General features: G+C 39.5%; 2 protein-coding genes across 7 annotated transcripts in view; both read right to left on the reverse strand.

Moving 5' to 3' along the window:
• MCCC2 (methylcrotonyl-CoA carboxylase subunit 2) overlaps positions 1 to 14,682 on the reverse strand; it is a 39,817-nt gene extending 25,135 nt beyond the window's left edge. Inside the window, exons 1-6 of one of the 2 annotated variants that reach the window (XM_066181513.1) lie at positions 14,483 to 14,682; positions 11,170 to 11,236; positions 7,814 to 7,898; positions 7,457 to 7,558; positions 6,717 to 6,844; positions 4,284 to 4,396 (exon numbers count right to left, since the gene is read on the reverse strand). In XM_066181513.1, coding sequence (XP_066037610.1) covers positions 4,284 to 4,396; positions 6,717 to 6,844; positions 7,457 to 7,558; positions 7,814 to 7,898; positions 11,170 to 11,236; positions 14,483 to 14,614 — 627 coding nt within the window. In that variant the 5' untranslated portion in view covers positions 14,615 to 14,682. Of the gene's footprint in view, positions 1 to 4,283; positions 4,397 to 6,716; positions 6,845 to 7,456; positions 7,559 to 7,813; positions 7,929 to 11,169; positions 11,237 to 14,482 lie in introns of those variants that run through there. The other variant, XM_066181514.1, reaches the window with a different exon arrangement.
• A 570-nt stretch (positions 14,683 to 15,252) lies between these two features.
• Positions 15,253 to 18,590, reverse strand: part of BDP1 (B double prime 1, subunit of RNA polymerase III transcription initiation factor IIIB) — a 51,296-nt gene continuing 47,958 nt past the window's right edge. For all 5 annotated transcript variants that reach the window (XM_066181519.1, XM_066181518.1, XM_066181516.1 and 2 more), the window contains exons 41-42: positions 18,047 to 18,281; positions 15,253 to 17,688 (exon numbers count right to left, since the gene is read on the reverse strand). In XM_066181519.1, the coding sequence (XP_066037616.1) occupies positions 17,560 to 17,688; positions 18,047 to 18,281 (364 nt within the window). In that variant the 3' untranslated portion in view covers positions 15,253 to 17,559. The remainder of the gene's footprint in view (positions 17,689 to 18,046; positions 18,282 to 18,590) is intronic.

The raw sequence follows: 18,590 nt of genomic DNA on the forward strand, positions 1-18,590 counted from the left end.
GTATGTAAAATACATTTCAAGATATGCTGGAAACAAGAGCATTTCTGTAGGGTCAAGTGTTTCTAGAAAGGTCCTGCCCAACATCAGTAATTTTAGCCTTGCAAGCTGGGTATACATACTTACCTCTGACATAACATCTAAAAATCATCACTCCCATAGCAGATCATAACTGAAGTCATTAGCAAAAATAAAGTTTTCCAAAATATCTCCAAAAAATATAATTCAGCAAAACATCACTCCTTTGACACTTGCTGTTCCACAAAAAATCATCTGGACCAATCTGGATCCATCAGGGAGTCTTATACGACAACCAGCTTACAAACTGTCTTTTTCTCCTATCTATTTTTGTTCTAACTGAACACTGCTGTTCTCTGGAAACCAACCTAATCACTACAATTGGTCCACTTCTACTGTTGGAAAGAACTGCAGAAGATAAATTACATCATACTTCCTGAAGAGATTTAGTGCGTTGTTGGAATCCTCAGCCTTGGATTTTTACAGAGGCAATGGATATCAGGACCCTTTGGAAAAGTAAAAGATGGTTTAAGATTTGGACTCTGACTTGCTTCCAAAATGTGCCAAAAAGGTATCAAAGTAACACAGGCAGTTTCCGCAAAAATTCTGCCAAAGTCAGTATCTGTCATGTAAGGAGTCAGACTGAATACTGTATTCTTGACTGGATGCACCCTTCAAAGGTGCATCTGCTTCACCCTAGAAATACTGGCTTCTACTACATCCTTCCCCCAGGAAAAAGGGAAAGGCCCAAGGCCCCAGCAATGTCTCTTGTGTGAGTGGTTGGAATCATGCCCCCCTGAGCCCCAGGGCAGGAGAATCCAGTGACGATGGTCTCTCAAAGGTTTTATTCCATCTGAAAAAGAACACCGGATAGTGTATTATGGTGGGATTTGTGTCATAGCACTGCCATAAGTCTAGCTGTGTGATAGCACAGCCTTGGACAGCACAGGTGAAATAATTGCTGTGACATATAACTTGGGAGAACCTCAGGGCACATTGCAGGCACACACAAATTAAACTGTATCCCATTCCTTTGCCAGGATAATGACCAGCTTTTTCAGGGTTTCAAAGTGTGGTAGAGAACTTATTTTTCTTGAAAATAAATATTGTCATCACAAGTTCCACAGTAGGGTGTGACCTGTTTCTCATTCAGAATAGATCTGACTGTTGTTATTGTATAGAAAACAGAGGTTGAATAATTTTTTAATGTTCTGCATTCCTCAGCTCTTATTGTAATTAGCTGTAGATTAAGCTGTCAGTATCATATACATCACAGGCCTAATGGAGAACCTGGATTCATAGATCATAACTTCTTTTCGCTCTGACCACTAGCAGATGTCCACAAAGAATGCAGGTTTCAAACAATGTCTTTACTTCTTCTATTAGTTTATTGTTTTGTTGGAAGGTTGTATATACTTTCCCCTGCTAAACAGAAAGAATTCTGCAGGATCAAATGAATTTTGCTTTGCCTCAGTGCTAAATGAGGAAGCTGTCTGCTCTCCCTTGGGATCGAAGAAAAAAAAGACTAGTTCTGAGAACTGGTGCTCAGAATTGGTAATTCTAAGAAGTTCCACACGATTTGTCTTTTTTTAACTTGTTTTAAGGATTGTTGGTGCAGTCTGCCTCTTTCATGTTAAAAAAGATACAGTAAGATCAGGAAAAGAAGATGAACTAGGACCGTCAAAGGTATGAAACACTGCAGGAAGAACAGCTAAGTAAGCTTGAATTTTTTGGTCTGGAAAAGGGAATGTACAGGCAGGTATAAGAGAGGGCTACAAAACCATACAAAGAGGTGAGAGATGACAGAGTAGTCAGCAACTCTGTAGGAAGTACTCGGTAATTTGGTTTTCTGTAGCAATCCTTTACCTGCAGGTTAGCTTCAAAGATCATGGATTTTTCCAGCCACCCCAGCAGCTTCTCACATGTCCCTGCTAACAATTCCCTTCAAGTCTTTATTCTGTTACCTGTCCTTCTCAACTCCATTGGGACTGTACATCCTGCACTTCACTGTCACTGCAGCCATAGCTGCCCATCAGCAATCCTCAAATATTTTACATTCTTCATGAATAACAGATTCAGCAAAACATGTGATTTTGCTTCCCTAGCATCAAAAAACTGCATCAAAAGACTGATTTTGCACCTGCATCAAAAAACTGAGCCCTATTGTTGGGGGTTAGGTTTGTTCCTTCTTTCTCTAAAGAATTTTTTCCCCATAAGTTACCAAGGAGACCAAGTGTTGGATACTTGAGAGTACTTAGCTGAAACAAAGAGGTGGACAAAGTTTGAAAGGGGAGATAACACAGGTAAAGGACAGAGCTTGAGGCAGCTGCGGGCTGCTCGGCTGCTCTTATTTCAGCGTTTGGGGAGAGAGAACGGCTGGGCTGTTGCTGGCTAGAGGAGTTTCACTGTGGCCAAAGGGATCCAGTCCTGGGAAATCTACTATCACCAGTTCAGCCTGAATCCTGAGCTTTCTCTGCCACCCGCAGGAGCTGGGCCAGCCCTGACCTGCCTTCGGCTTCTTCGGCGCTGCTCCTCTTGCTACAGAGTGACCCTGCACCTCCTGCGCTGCCGGGACATCCTGCCCCTGCCTTCCGAGACACCCTGCCATCCCAGCTACCAGCCCAGGACTTTTCCACTGTTTCAGCTTGGTGCTCTGAGGATCCTGCAGGGACACCGAAACCAAACTGCCCTGGGTTTTGTGAAACAAAGCCCTCAAGGTTCTTGGTACTGATTTCTTTTGTTATTAATGCCGTAGTTGTGGGGGTTTTTTGGTTTTGTTTTTTTTTTTGTCTGCTTTGTAATACATACTAGTAAAGAACTCCTATTCCTATTTCCAAATCTTTGCCTAAGAGCCTCTGACTGTAAATTTATAATTGGAAAAAAAAGGGGGGTGGTTTACACTCTCCATTCCAAGGGAAACTCCAGCTTTTACCTGGCAGATACCTGTCTTCCCAAACCAAGACCCCTATGTATTACTGAGTGAACCATGACACAAAACCATTTCTAAATCCACAAACTGTGACTAACAGTAATTTCATGCATCATTAACACATTAGAAAATAATCCTATTATTAGGGCCATTTCAGCATAAAGCACGTCAGGGTATAAAAAGGATTTATAAACACACACATACCCCTGTTAGTGGAAAATATCTAATTTAATAGCCATCCTCAAGGGGGTCCTCACCTTTGCAGTGCTGATGCAGAACTGTTCCAAAAGATTTTCTAGTGCTTTCTCAAATGGCCCTACATACCATGTCCCAAGTGCACTTCTCGCCTACTCCCAGACAGGAGCAGATAGGTCAAATCATTAACACTAAGACCAAGCAAGCAGACAGTTTCTTCAAAACTATAATGAATTCTTGTGGACAGTTACTGTGTTTACAGTGCTTCCAAGCCCCAGACTGGGCCATCAGGTTAGCACAACACAGCACCGTCAGAAAAAAAACCAAAAAGCCATGGGCACAAGCCTTGAAAAAAAGGCAATGGCACCAAGTGCTGGGGAAGATGAATCAGGGAAACCTTATAAATACGATTGCTTAGCAAAAGATTCTGAAAATATGAAACCTATAATTGAAATAGAAATGGAAGCTTACTTTGAGTTGTAGGATACCGAGTCTTAGTTACTATATAACCTGAAAACAATAGCCTAGCCAGCTGAAGGAGAATCCCTTTTTGAGTGAACAATACCTTTCTGCTGGCTAAGAATCCAAAGGTCAATGTAGCAAAACAGAAAAGTCTAAAGAGTAGTATTTAGAGTTTAAAATATAGTATGGTAATGTAGTAGTTCTTACAGGCTATACGTAGATTCTATAGGATTTGGTGTCTTGTATTGGTTGGTCACTGTAAATTAGAATATTCATCACAAAAGAAGATATAATGTATTGTAATAAGGACCTCGCTATCTTCACCTCTCCTCTTCCCCCTACTCTTATCCCTTCTCCGCTCTTACCCCTACTCTCGCTCTTAGCGCTCTTACCTCTGCTCTCTTCCCCCTGCTCTCTGACCCCTGCCACCTTGCTCCCTCGCTCCCTTCTCTCTTAACTCTTACCCTCTTGTTCTTTCTCCCTCTCTCTTTGGGACTTCCCTTCAGCCGAGGCTGGTGGCTGAAGGCAAGGCCCTTTTTACCCATGACCCTTGCAATAAAACCACCTATTCTAGAATATCTCAGGTCAGCAGAGTTCCTTCTCCCTGCCGTCCACAGATGCTCTTACAACCAAGCATATAAAACTATTTGGTACATTTAACTCTGAGATAAAACCAAATTACCTGTGGAATTCCTTGTGAGGACATGACTGCTTGATTATAGAAAATACGGCCAAAATGATCTCGATCTGGAAATACTTCTGCTTGCCGAGGTAAATTTGCTCCTCCTGAATCAACTAAAATGAACCAAATCATATTAACATGTTTTGAGCAGCATTATATACTTGTTGGTAAAGTATCTGCATGTTACCTAAAATAGACAGCAATTACTATCACTAATAGTGCATATATTTCCATAAGTGTAGGTATAATAGCACATTCTTTTTGGAAAAATAAAGAAGAAAAATGGTAAACACCCCTCTCTAAAATAACATCCATCCCTGTGATTTTCATGCATAACAAACTCAGACGCGCATAAAGATGCAACCATACATCCCTAAACAAACTTTTAAACTGATCCTGCTGCAAAATATTTAAACTAAGAACACTTTTAATGCACAATTTTAACTCAACTATTCTACTGCAATTCTGTCACAAGCTCCAGAAAAAGGCAGAGCTAATCACCACTGAGTTCAAAAGGTGCTGCCTGTGTACTTTCATAGCTTGATTAAACTTCACAACAAAAACATTAAACTATCTTTAGGAAGATTCATTTGTTATATGTCCCTGCCTCAGGATACACCCTCCTGCTTACAGGTTGCCAATGGCAGCTACCCCTCTGCTCCCAATTAATGAAAATACAACCTGTTAAGAGAAGTATCCAAAGAAAGATAGTAGACTATAAGGAAATGCCTGGGGAAGTAAAGCATCTCTGATTACTCTGGCTCCTGGCAATTAATTTTTACCTATAACCACCAGTATGTACACACATTCTCATCTTACATGACTGCAGACAAAACAAAATATCCATGCCAGTGACTGACTCAGTGACAAACAGCACCAGGTGTCCACATGAGAATTAGCACCTAGGCAGTTGTTACCACTGGTGGAAAAGGCAGTACAAACAACATGAAAATTACATGGTCAGCACAGTGCAGACTCTTATCACACAGCTCAAAACAACCAGAGTAAGTGCAGGTACAGAAACTGCAAGGGTAAAGTAACTCACCAGGTATGAATGACATTGTACATTCAAGGACTGTATGTCTCAAAAATGGAATAAAACCCCTAAAATTTTCTTTTAAAGACACAGCTGTCCCACATTTCCTAATTCTGTAAGATCTTAAAACATAGTAGATGTTAAAACAAAGTACAATCACCCACAGTTGCTCACTGATACTCACTAAAAGACTTCTTTAAACACACAGAATTTGCTGATAATTCAGACAAAAAAACCCCCGTAAAACAATAGTTATGCAAACAGCAAAGCTAAGTTTCTTCTGTTTTCTAACAACTAAGATAAAATTTAGCCCTCTCCTTCCCCCCAGGACTCTTTCTATGGCAATCCCACAAAACCTACAGGGTGCTGTCCTTATATCCACCTCACAAACAGTTTCAAGTTCACACTTCTCCTAATCCCTCTATTAGCCTTATTCACGTTTGACTTTTCAGCAGGGCAAGAAACTACAAACACTTGTGATGGTCAGGACTTGTATTTATGTTGACTATTTAATTAATACAAGCATCCAGACTGGCAAACATAGATGATATTTAAGTTGCTAAACTAAGCTGAACAGACAAGGAATAACCTGCCCTATTTTTTAAAATAGAGTAGAAGGTCTTTCTCCTCTGATGCTGACAGACACAACACCCGCAGGAATATACACCTTCTTACAACTCTCTGTCAAAGCTGACTGAAACTGGCTAAGAGGTCCAGAAGTCATTAGACTGGGAATTCAGACTGAAAGGAAGACATAGGCAGAACCTCCTTTATTTTCATAAAACCACGCTAAGAAAACACTACCAGTAATATATTACAGATACCTGTATCTCTGTTTTTCGTCTTTTACAATGAAAGCATACATAAGTAAAATTTACATGAAGGTTTGCCTAAATACAGATCTAATAAACTAAACTCAAAATGTAAAATAAAATACCATTAAATTTCTGCTTCAAAAGAAATTCATACCAAATCGTAAAAATCTATTGATCCAAACTGTTTTTGACAATTTTGTAACTCTTACTAATTTTATTTCCCCAGTATGTTTTCTTATACAGATACATTCTCCACCAGAATGTACATTTTTTTTTTTTTAACTGTAATTTGAATCGACTGGATGAGTCTACAGGAAACATTGCTTATCCATGACAGAAAGTGATACAGTGTTAACAGCTGCATCTGTATTTTATGAATCCAGCCCAACAGCAGAGCAGTAGATAGCACTGAGAACCTGTACACACCCTCCCGTTAAGATGTGCCACTCCTCTATAGAGACAATACAGTATAGATGAAAATATAATTGAATAGGCATGCTTTAAATTCATTCATGGTTAGATCTGCAGACACATCAGCTGCCCTCAACACAGAACCTTGGCTATTTCTGCAACAGGACTTACCCAAATAAAGGCAAGGGAGATGATTTTGCATTGCAATTTCTTGAGCACGTAAATGTTTCTTAACAGTGATGGGATAATAGGTACCACCTTTGACAGTTGCATCATTAGCAACAATCAAGCATTCCGTCCTAAAAATAAGAAAAATGTATGAGAGAGAAAAGTATTTCTAATGAGAAATACTTGTATGTATGTATGTATGTTGGTTAAGAACTGCAACATGCCAAGGACTCTTGAAGCCCCTGATGCTCTAAGAGAGCTCTTCTCACTTGCATTCCCTCAAAGGCACATTGTGACAGCAACCTCTGCACTATAATGCCCTGTTCCATTATTTTGGGGAGTAAAATAATGCTGCACAGCACCATAATTAATTTCAAGAACAGTCCTGGAGGTACTTTGAGTAACTAAAACTAATTTTAAGTCTAAAATACCACCCTATTTTTAAAAAATGCTTTTCAGAGGCACTACTCTCTTTCCTTCATAGGACACCTGAAACTTCATGTATGTTTTGTTTAGTTAGTGGGATACACTAGCTAAAAAAACCCCAACAAACAAAAAACAAAACCAAAACCCTCACTTCTTTTTAGCTATGACTGAACAAATTGAGACATCAACTTTGTTGATTTTTAGAGTGTCAGAAACAAAACAATAAAAATGCAAACAGCCTAATACTGGAAACTGAATAAAATTATACCTTCTTCCTTTTCATATCATAAGTAATGTAGATGACTGGAGTATCTCACCCAGATACTCGTCCAATGCCAGTGATAATACCTCCTGCAGGTACCTCTTCATTACCATACAACTGGTAACCAGCAAACTGGGAGAACTCCAGAAATGGAGATCTGAATAATGACAAATGAAATGAAACTGTAAAAAATTACTAGTTCTATCAGCCATTTAATCTCACTTAAAAGGTTAAATTTTTTAAAAAATTATTTTTTAAAAAGAGATCAATATTTCAAAGAATGCTTCTGTAAAATTTCAGTCATGTTATTTGCTTGTGCTTATTAAGCTAAAGAGAAAAGAAAAGAAGCCTGTTGCAATATTCACCTGCAAAAGACAACCTGAAATGTTTTTTAAAAAAAGGAAGTACCTACCCAGGATCAATAAGCTTGTCAATTCTTTCTCTAGGTAACAGCTTTCCTCTTGATGTATGAAGCTTACGAGCTTTTTCTCCGCCTCCTGTGATACAACAGTAAATTGTCACATTTTCTATGAATGAAGACAAGATAAATCATCAGTTTTACTAAAACTTTGAATGGAAACGCTGATGAGTTCCCTCTTTCTGAAGTATGAACCTTAATAATAAATTTAATAAATAATAGTTTCTACTTCAAACAGATTTAAGGTACCGATAAACAGGCTTGTTTTTTAGAACTTACTTTACTTCCCTCCTCATTTTTTACAGTTAGTCTCGAGGGAAAGATTTTAATAAACATAGTTGTCTGAAACTTCCCCCCCACTTGGCAATAAACACAAGGGCAGAAAACACAGCAGTAGAACTACAGGAAATACTAATCCCTAGAACTCATTCAGAATAGCTAAGCTGAATGACCCAGCACCATCTGGATTATTTTCCTTGGACTACGCCAAAACTGTTAGCAGAATTCAGACATACAGCATTTAATATCAAGATCATATTTGTTTCATTCCAACCCCTCACTAGAGGTCACCCTAAATCATATATTTTGCTCTCTAGAGCTTTGTGTCATTCAACACTTCAAGATTTGTTGACACACCTCAGCCTCTTTATAACAACAGCTTATACAAACATTGTCTCTCTGTGTAGACAAACCACTGATCCACCTCATCACTCTAAAATTGTCTCCCTGTCCAAAATAAAGAAGGTGCTGTTTTGCTAACATTTCTCCTGAGACTCCAGGATTTCTCTGTCAGCTACGCATCACCGAAACAGAGCTTCTAAGCCTACCTCTGAAGTTCTTTCTCCCACCTTTCTCCTTGATAACTACACACATAATTTCCTATCTTTTACGTGTGTCAGAAAGCCCACAATTTATTTTCAGTTCAGCCAGTTCATTACGTCTATATATCCAGTCTAAGTCTAAATCTTGTAAATTCTTTCTGTACAAGTTTCTTAAGAAACAACCTCTCATATCCACCCACAGAGATACTACTCTCATCCATGTTCTCAACATCTCACATCATAACTACATTATCTCTGACTTCTGAAATCTTTCGTTTACACTGCATGATGCTGTAAAAATAATTTCCATCCTGAGACTTTTGTCATCTCTGTGCATCACAAATGCTTGCTTACCAGGCCCTGAAGCCATTCTATTGAACATTCCTCTTCCAAACATCCAGACACTCTACCCTGCACTAACCTCCATTCTGAGAAGCAGCATCCTGAACAATGAAACAAACTTTGAGACATTTAATTTGAATCCTCTTCTTAATTTCTCCTTTACAACAATGCCTACACCACTGGGACTGCTGATGTGCTATGATCAGTCATGGATATTAAAGGTATCTCACCTACTTCTCGTGCTTCCTGTCAGAAAAGGAAAGGGGCAGGGACCACTTCCTGTTGCACAGCTCTGGATTACCTAGTAGACTGGGATATGAGTTCAGGAAAACCCTACACACTGAATAACAGCTAATGAATGCTAAATGAAGCATTCATTACAAAGACCTCAAACAAGAACTCATCCTCTGACAGACAGCTTTTACAGTGAAATCTAAAGATGTTGCACATATCCTTCAGAAGTACTCAACACAGGCACCTAATTTTTCTTATGTACTTAAATGATATGTAAAGCAATTTCAATCAATGCCACTCAAAACTGTGTATTAACATCCTGATAGAGGTTGCTCAGATGAAGGAAAGACCAGCACTGTGGTCCTCTCCTGTCATTGTGCGGCATGCAAAGACAGGCAAACAAGCAGCAAGGAAGAAGGCCATAATCATTAGCTCCTGAGACATGCATCATTAGTTCATGAATTGCTGAACAGCCTCTATACCCATAAAAGGCAGAGGCAGTCCATGGGTTTAAACATCTCCTCAGGAACTCTAGATCCCGGCTTCACAACAGGAGAGAAAAAACACTGAGCACAAAACCTTAACTGTGCTCCATTCCAAAGTTGTAAAAGAAAATGCATTATATAAGAAACAGTGTATAAAATGACAAAACGAGTATCATGATAGTCACTAAAAGAGCAGAATTAAAGCTACATGCTCAGCCTCCAGCAGCATAATAAGCGTTTATTAAATGTTTTCATTTTATTGTCTCCATTAATTCTACTCAACTGCAATTCATTCAGATAGCCTTGCAAGTGAAAAAGAAGAAACACAGATTTCAATCTTTTAAACTACTACAGACCTGCTTTCTCTTTGCTAGCTCAACTACAGCAAGGAATTTGGAAAAGAACAACCAATGAAAGAAGAACAAAGGAGAATCCCCATCCTTTACTGGATGCATGGGGAAATATGGTGACAAGAGGATGAAGAAAAGGCACAGGCACTTAATACCTTCTTTGATTCAGTCTTTAAATGGATACCAGTCCACTGAGCTGGAAGATAGGAGCAGGGATGCAACAGGGAGCAAACTGAAGCCCCCTTAATCCAAGGGAAACTGGCTAGTGACCCACTATACACTACTTATACACACACAGGTTTATGGGAACAGATCCAAGGGCAGTGAGGGAGCTGGTGAAAGAGCCCACAGAGGCACTTTCCATCATTTATCAGCAGGCCTGACTAACCATGGTGACTGGAAGTTAGTCAGTGTGACACCCATCCACAAGAAGGGCTGGAGAGACAATCCAAGGAACTACAGACCTGTCAGCCTGACAGTGGTGCCAGGGAAGGACATGGAGCAGATCACGTTGAGTGCCACTATGCAACACATAGAGGACAGCCAGGGGGTCAGGCCCAGTCAGCAAAGGCTTGGGAAAGGCAGGTCCAGCTTAACCAACCTGATCTCTTCCTGTAACAGGATGACACACTTAGAGGATGAGAGAAAGGCTGTGGATGTTGTCTCCGTGAACTTTGGCAAAATATTTGATGCTTTGCCAAAGCATCTGATGCTGCCACAGTGCTCTCCTGGAGAACCCAGCTGTTCATGGCTTGGATTGGTGCACTCTTTGCTGGGTAAAAGGCCCTGCCTGGACAGCTGGGCCCAGACAGTGGAGGTGGCTGGAGTTACATCCAGCTCATGGGTGGTCACTAGTGGGGTTCCCCAGGGCTTAGTTTTGGAGCCAGTCCTGTTTAATAAGTTTAACAACAATCTGGACACAGGATTGAGTGCACCCTCAGTGAGTTCCTGGAAAACAGCAAGTTGGAAGGGCGTGTTGCTCTGCTGGAGGGCAAGAAGACTCTGCAGAGAGTTCTGGACAGGCTGGATCAATGGGGCCAAGGCCAACTCTCTGAGGGTCAACAAGGCCAAGTGCCAGGTTATTATTCTAAAATGTTTTCATAGACTATCATACTTACCTAACCTGATTTTTTCCACTTGTTCTTGTAGTTCAGTTACCAGTGCTTTCATTCTTTTATAGTTCTCCTAAAAGGGGAACAAAACAGAATTTTAAATTCAACCAAGGGTGACTATAAAAATTTTTAATAATCAAAAAATAAGAAGTACAAGACTAATTTTTCTTCCAAATCTCATTTTACCTTACTAAATAGTCTCTGTATTGTCATTAAAGTAGTAACATTTCTACCTATGCTTGTCTCAAGTATCCCAAAGCACTTAACAAGAATGCTTTACCAAAAGTCTTATTGTGTTATGACAGTAACTAGTTCTGAATTTAATAAACCAAAATAGAACTAGTCGCTACAGAGTTGAGTGCTGTTTCTTAGATTTTATTTATTTTTGGCCTAAGTTTGCTTGCAGTTTCAATTCACTTTTAAAAAATGCAGATTCAAATTAAGTGCTCTTATGACTTGTATCAAAGGATGAATAACCTAGGTCAAATAGATTTTGGTAAACACTTTTTGGATTCTTGCTGTTTAGGTTGAACAAATAGATAAAACAAAAGCTGGTTTTGTTTTGTCTTGGTTTGGTTGCGTTTTTGTCTTTTTTTTTTTAAAAGCCGGTGCTCTTCCCATTATACCTCTAGAAAAACAAAAACTCATGTTCTGTATATGAGTGAATCAGTACAGAGGTCACCATTTCTATAAGAATTATCCAAAACTCTGAGTGTACATTACAGCAGGTTGGTGCTTTTTTACAATTTCTTAGGAATTTAAAGGTATTAGTCAAGCTTAATTCATTGCGTTTTCTTTTTTCCAGACACATTAAGAACTTTACTACCTTTTTGAAAAGTGCAACTGCAATAAAAGAACATGCTGCACAAAAAGATCTTATTCCCTTGTCTAATTCTCATTTACACGATGTTAGAGTCTATTTTGACAGAAAAAATCCACCTGGTAACTCTACATTCATATATAATTGAACACTCAGAATTAATGTTTCCCTTAAGAAGAAGCTGCAAATATTGCAGTTGAGTTTGTTCACTTAGGCACTGAAAGGCAAAGAAGCAAAGCAGAAATAAAACAAAAACATGTACAGATTCAGCTCACATTTGAAGTGCTTTGGCTGTATGGTGACTTTCAAAAGAACCTATTTTTTTGCCTTTGTAATTGCTAGGAATAGATTAAAAATACTCTCTTGAAAGATAAAAATGTATCTTGTCATTCCATCCTTTTGAAAGTCTGCAGTTGTCACAACATCCAGTATTACGCTGCATCAGTGTTCATCTTGTCTGGCTGGGTCATTTTGCACCTTTACACATCAAAAATTTTCCCTGTTTCTCCTTGTTCAGTCAGTCTGTTTTCTCTAAAAACACTTACCTTTTGCACACAATACTGTGCTTAAATACTCACCTTTAACATAGGAAAAAAAAAGCAGCTAAAAGGGCAGGAGATATTAACAGGAACAGTAATCACAGTCATAGACTCTTTCATTAGATTTTGATTCACTGTAGCTAGTTTAGCTACTCTACATGAAAAAAAAAAACAACTGTGAGAGGACTTTTTAGATAAACTATAAAAAATACTGCATAGAAACATGTGAGTCGCCTAAATTCCCTTAACTTCTATCATGGTCTTTCATGCCTTAAACCAGAGTAGAACACTGTTATACTTCACCAATGAGAAGAAAAAATGTTTTAAAATAATTCTGAATGCACGCAGAAAAGACTTCTCTCAGAAATAGATGTGCTAGTTCTACCATGTATTTGTGGGCTCTTCATTATTGTTATTAAATAATGAAGAAAAAAGTCAGTGAACTGGCATTAAGTTCTTTCTGGAAACTGGTCCTCACACCAGCAAGTTGTGTAAAATTCTGCTGTTAACATGAGGATTTTTACAAATTTTTTACAGAAGTAAGAGGCAAACCCTACAGACTAATTCTACAGTTACTTAAGCACAAGCTATATGAATTACTGCTACATCATCAAAGAGGATGTAAGAGCTAGTCCCTGGAATCTTCAGTGACTTTCTTTCGTTTTCCAGAATTTAGACTCACTCACTTTTAAATTACCTCTTTGCCTGAAAGACAGCTAAAAGAGACAGTTTGCTTCATGAAGGCAAGCCTGTCTAGTTGTATTCACAGCCAGAAAGGTAGACATTGACTAAAGAAGGCAAGACCTTGATCATGTATCATGACTTCTTGTGTTCGCATCCTTATTCCCTGTATTACTGTTTTTCAGACGGCTAAGTGTCTCACAGCAGGGACTTCCACCTCTTTGTGTTTGTAAGCAATGCATGCACTTAACAGCGTCTGAATTATTTCTACCAAATACTAACACTAACAGCTATTTTACCAAGCCCTGTTTTTCTTTAGAGGTTGAGACTTATCCAGACATAACCGTGAGTCTGGGGACAACTTATCAAAGTATTACAATTTTTTGGTACACAAAATATAAATGTGTACACGTATATACACACACTTCACATACACAAGTTTTGTATGTACATGAACACATACACACATATGGACAAATACTGAGATTACACAGAAGCCTCAGTCACCTAATTTCTGTCCCAAATTTAGTTTCTGCAGAACAAAGCACAGACCCAAACACAGAACCCATGGACCTATCTCAGTACGAATACATGTTGTTGATTCACACACTGCTTTATATTTTATGTGAACAAATAAGAAAACACTGCCCTTCTATCAGTCTTGATTCCTACCTAAAGCCATGTTTTTCTCAGCCTAACTGTAAACACGATTTTTGAATGCGATGACATTAATAATGCCCTATTAAAATTAGATGTTTATACCATATGGACGTACTGCTCTCTCTTCGTAAAGCAAACTGGAAATACACCTAACTCTCCTGCTCAAAGATTATGTTTTTGGAGGCAAGCCCATGACTCTGTACAAATATTCCACCTGTTTGCAACTCGGGAACGAATTTGCAAACACAAGGAAACATCCAACTTTGAAATAATTGGGCTCCATCTTCCACTGTCTACAAACCCCGCCTCCACCTCACTAGCACGATATCGACCAGCCTGAAATGCAGCAAGAGCTGGCATCCTGATTTAAAAGTGCAAAAACATCCATCACGAGGCAGACGACGGCACCGACCGGCGCTGTTTCCACACGCTCTCTGCAGGCTCAGCCCGCCGACACGGACAGGCCCGGGCACCCGGGGCGCGTGGCCGGGGCGGGGTCGGGCCCGGGCCTGTGCGTGGGCACGTGCTCGCCGCGTCCACCCTGCCCCGCGGCACCGCCCCGTCCGTGGCGCCGCTGCGCCCCCCGGCCCGCCCGGGCCCCGTCGCCCCGCCGCCCTACCTGGTAGAGCGCGGAACCCGCGTCGGGGCGCGACCCCACGGCCGCTACGGCCTCGCCGCGGTACTCGCGGGCGAGCAGCGGGCGCAGCAGCCCCAGACAGCGGCCTGGGAGTCGCGGGGCGCCCAGCAGCATGGCTGCGCTGTGACGGGCCGGGCCGAGCCGAGCGGAGCCGAGCGGAGCCGAGCCGAGCGGAGCCGAGCCCAGGCAGCCGTCCCAGGCCGCCGCCACTCCCCCCGGCGCAGCCAATGGGCACAGTGGGGCCGGGCCCGGCCGTGGAGTCCTTGCCCGGTCCCCGGGACGAGCTAATGCTGTAGAACGCCCTTTGGAAGAATTGTGTAGGGACGCCCCACTTTTCACGCAAGATCACGTGTTTGTAAAGCCTAGGAAAGCCCTTGCCGTTCTTAGAAACTTGTCATGCAGTAGTAGGGACAGACAGATCTTTTTAAAACCCAAACTATCTTTGGTCGAGTTTCTCCCGTACTATTCTTCCACATTCCAGTTTTACTTTAAAAGGCCCTTGTCTTTAGAGAAAGTTAACACTGGCAAGTCTGATACCAAGTAAATTAAGTTCTATTCTAAAACAAAAGCAGGGAACAAAGACAACGCCCCTGTTAAAGCAGGCTCAGCCTGTTACCAGCAGGTCTGTGTGCACCGCAGTGGTGCAGCCCAAAATTCAGCCTTTCCTTTCGTTCACACTTGTTAGCTTCCTGTACTTATAAGTATTTAGAAACTGCAACTGATACTTTAAGAAATAGAAACACAGGTAAAAGAAAATAATTTATTCACATAATTTACATACAGAATAGGACTACTTCCTTTGACACAGAAAGCTTATATGTGATGATACAGGGTGTCATACAACTCTAAGCAAAGCAGTTTTATGCCACATCTTTGTAAAAATGCTACCCATACATATTGAGATTTCAATTATATTTTCTTACCTCCTTCATCATTATAAAACTTCCATACACAAAACAGAACACAAAATTGTCTTCCTATTCAAATTGAGTTTGTTCTTAAAAAAAAATTCCTCTAACAAAGTGCATGTAATTTGCTGCAAGGAAAAAGAAAGTGTAGCCCCAATTAGCAATGCAGATAAGGCACCATAAATCTTAGTAATGAAGTAGTTGATTTTTTTTTCCTCCTTGTAACATGAATGCAAGCTTAAATGTATGCAACTAAATGTAGAATGATTATCCCCTCAGAACTTACTCAGAAGGTACTCACAGCAATTATTTCATAGCCACTCCCCAAGAATCTATTTTTAGGCTCTATGAGTGCAAGTGATATAAACATGCCACACATATCAGGAAGTAAACACCTGCATACTTAATATCTACAAGATATACAATACATAGAATTACATGTATACATTAATCTCTTTCATAATGTTTACACTAAAACAATACTTAGATTAACATTTCAAGTCAAATGGATTAGGCAAAGCACAAGATACCATCTGAACAGAAACTGTTGTTGGTGTTTTAAAGGGTTTTTTGGGGGGTGAGGTGGGTTGATCCGATGCTTTCAAGTAAGTTACTCTACACTGGGACCATGAGCCCCTTTTCCATCACCTCAAGGAATACACTGCTGCTAGTGACATTTCGTTGGCAGAGACCAGCTAACATACCAGTTTGCAGTAACAGTAGCTTTTTTTCTGTATTTCTCCTCTCTGACAAAATTTTAAGGGCTCCTTCAGAAGCCTTGCCAATAACTTCTGAAAAGAAAAACATTCTCAGGCTTCATCAACTATTTCAAAGTTAACTAACTATTTATATTATTTACCTGCCAGTAAAGGATTACCCAGTACAAACCTGATGATAGCTTTCTTGAGAACATTATCAATACCATTTAAACATCAGTTTCACCTTCATAATAAATCGTTCTGTAAAAGTACCTGGAAGTATTAAGTAATGGGAAAAATTTTAAGACTACTCCACTCGTGCAAGAAGAAGTTTCAGACTAAATACTGAATCTTTCAGGGACCACCTGAATTTGAGAGTGCATAAACCTAATTACCTCATCAAGACAAACTTCTTGATGAGGTAAGTAAAAACTTAGACGAAAATCTAAAGCTACACCAGAATTTTATAGCAAGTTACAGTACAAGCAGACATGCAGCATGAGAAAATCCTTTTAATTCAACTTCTTCAAAGCAGCAAATCTTCAAAAGTGACATTGTATAATCATGGTGTAAATCCAATCCCTTTGTGCTGCTTTGCACAAGGGAAACTGAGGAAGTCAGCAAATATACAAACAACTACATGAAAAAACAAAGAAAAGAAATTGTATCTATAGCTTTGTTTTACAATTTAGAAGAAAATTAGCATTTATACCAGGAAGGAAACATCAGTCTCTTCCTTCAAGTGATAAAAAAGGTTGCAAATATTAATCTTATGTTATCATCTTTTAGCAAATCATTTTTTTAAGTTTTCAACACATTTTTAAGGAACCAATCCTATTGAGCTTTTCAGGTTAGGAACTTTTAAATTATGTGGTTAAAAAACTCTTACAAAAATACTTAATTTGGAAATTCTAATAAAAATACCTGCAATGCTTGACATATGTATATATGTGTGTATTTACTACACCACTTCTGGTATTTGCATTCTGATCTTCAGATATTATATTATACCCAAACGATTCATTCCTCCTTCTAATGTAACATACTTCACAAAAAGAAGTAAAGAACTTGAATAGTAAGTACCAAAAAGCTGTAGCATTAAAATGGAAAAGGATACTTGTTGCAGGATTAAACATTATTTCATTGCACTTTTCTGTAGGATAGTCATGCACTCACTATCAGTGTCTAAACAAGTGAAACCATAAGCCAGCAGTCGGTAGTCTGGTCCAATGACATCACTGTAGTGGTTTAGACTATGTCAGCATTTTGAAAGTGCCTGGGGTTGCTTCAGAAAGAATCCATTTCATCTTCACAGCATTAATTAACAAGAGTACTGTTATTACTGGCTGACAGTAAGTGTGGCATAATGAGTATCAGAACAAATTGGAACTTTTAAAATACTCTTTTCTTGTTGCAGTATATTCTGATTCTAGGTTTTTATAAAATCCATTTGCTATTCTGAATCATCCACTTCCATGAAGATGTCACTGAAAAAGTACTCAGAGATTTTGGTGGGCTCTCCTTCCTTCTCTTCATCTTTAGCACAGAGAGGTGGCTTCTCAGATGAGCTGTTACTTGGAACCTGATAAAACAAGAAAAGGTTCCTCTTAACAGTCTTCATTGGTGCATATGTGTAAATATATTTATGTATATATGCACATGAGCTTTTTGTGGGGGTATATTATTTATGTTGGAAGTTTTGACCAAAGGAAAAAAAATAGTTTGCTGAAAATGAGAAGAAAATAGATATCCATGCAGAGGAAAATGAACTTAGTTCCCTTACAGGTTTCCTACACATGCACAAGTCAGAATTTGTCAACCAGAACAGATACTGCTCTCAAAACATGAACGCTACACACCCATCTACCCACTCCTGAAACAACTAATTCTCTATTCTTCACACCCCAGAAATGCATGGGTGTTCAAAAGTAAACTCATACCATAACTGCAGCATCAGCAGCTACATGTTCATGTTCCACAGATGATGAAGTAGAGGGAAAGGAACAAGATTCCCTATCATCCTTAGTTGACAGAGTGGGTTTCTTTAGACTTCGTTTTGGAGTCACAATTCTAGGCTTTTGGATCTTCCCTCTATTCCCTTTGGTGTCTTCTGCAGATTCAGAATTACGTTTTTTGCAAATTAAAGATAAAAATCCCAATGGTTTTCGTCCACCCCTGTTCAAAACAAATATAGTCAGGATGTCATAGGATTGCTCCATAAAAGAAAGATGTAAATAGCATTGCGGGAGTCCAAACAATTACAAAGGAAACAAACACACCTACAGGACATTTGAAAATTCTACGGGAAAAAAAAAGTCATTGTGAGAAAGGCTTTTGTATTACTGAATGTTTTGATACAAAAGGTTTTTTGAACAGTCACAGAGATTGTTGACGATTTTTAACCCTGAGAACAGGAACCTACTAATTGCTGCTAATCCACAGCCCATAACAAGCTACTAGACTTTCAGAGAGTGGTTCCAAGAA

The sequence above is a fragment of the Chamaea fasciata genome, unplaced genomic scaffold, assembly GCF_029207755.1.
Source record: "Chamaea fasciata isolate MVZ Bird 193981 ecotype frontalis unplaced genomic scaffold, bChaFas1.0.hap1 SCAF_4, whole genome shotgun sequence".
NCBI classification, from domain to species: domain Eukaryota; kingdom Metazoa; phylum Chordata; class Aves; order Passeriformes; family Sylviidae; genus Chamaea; species Chamaea fasciata.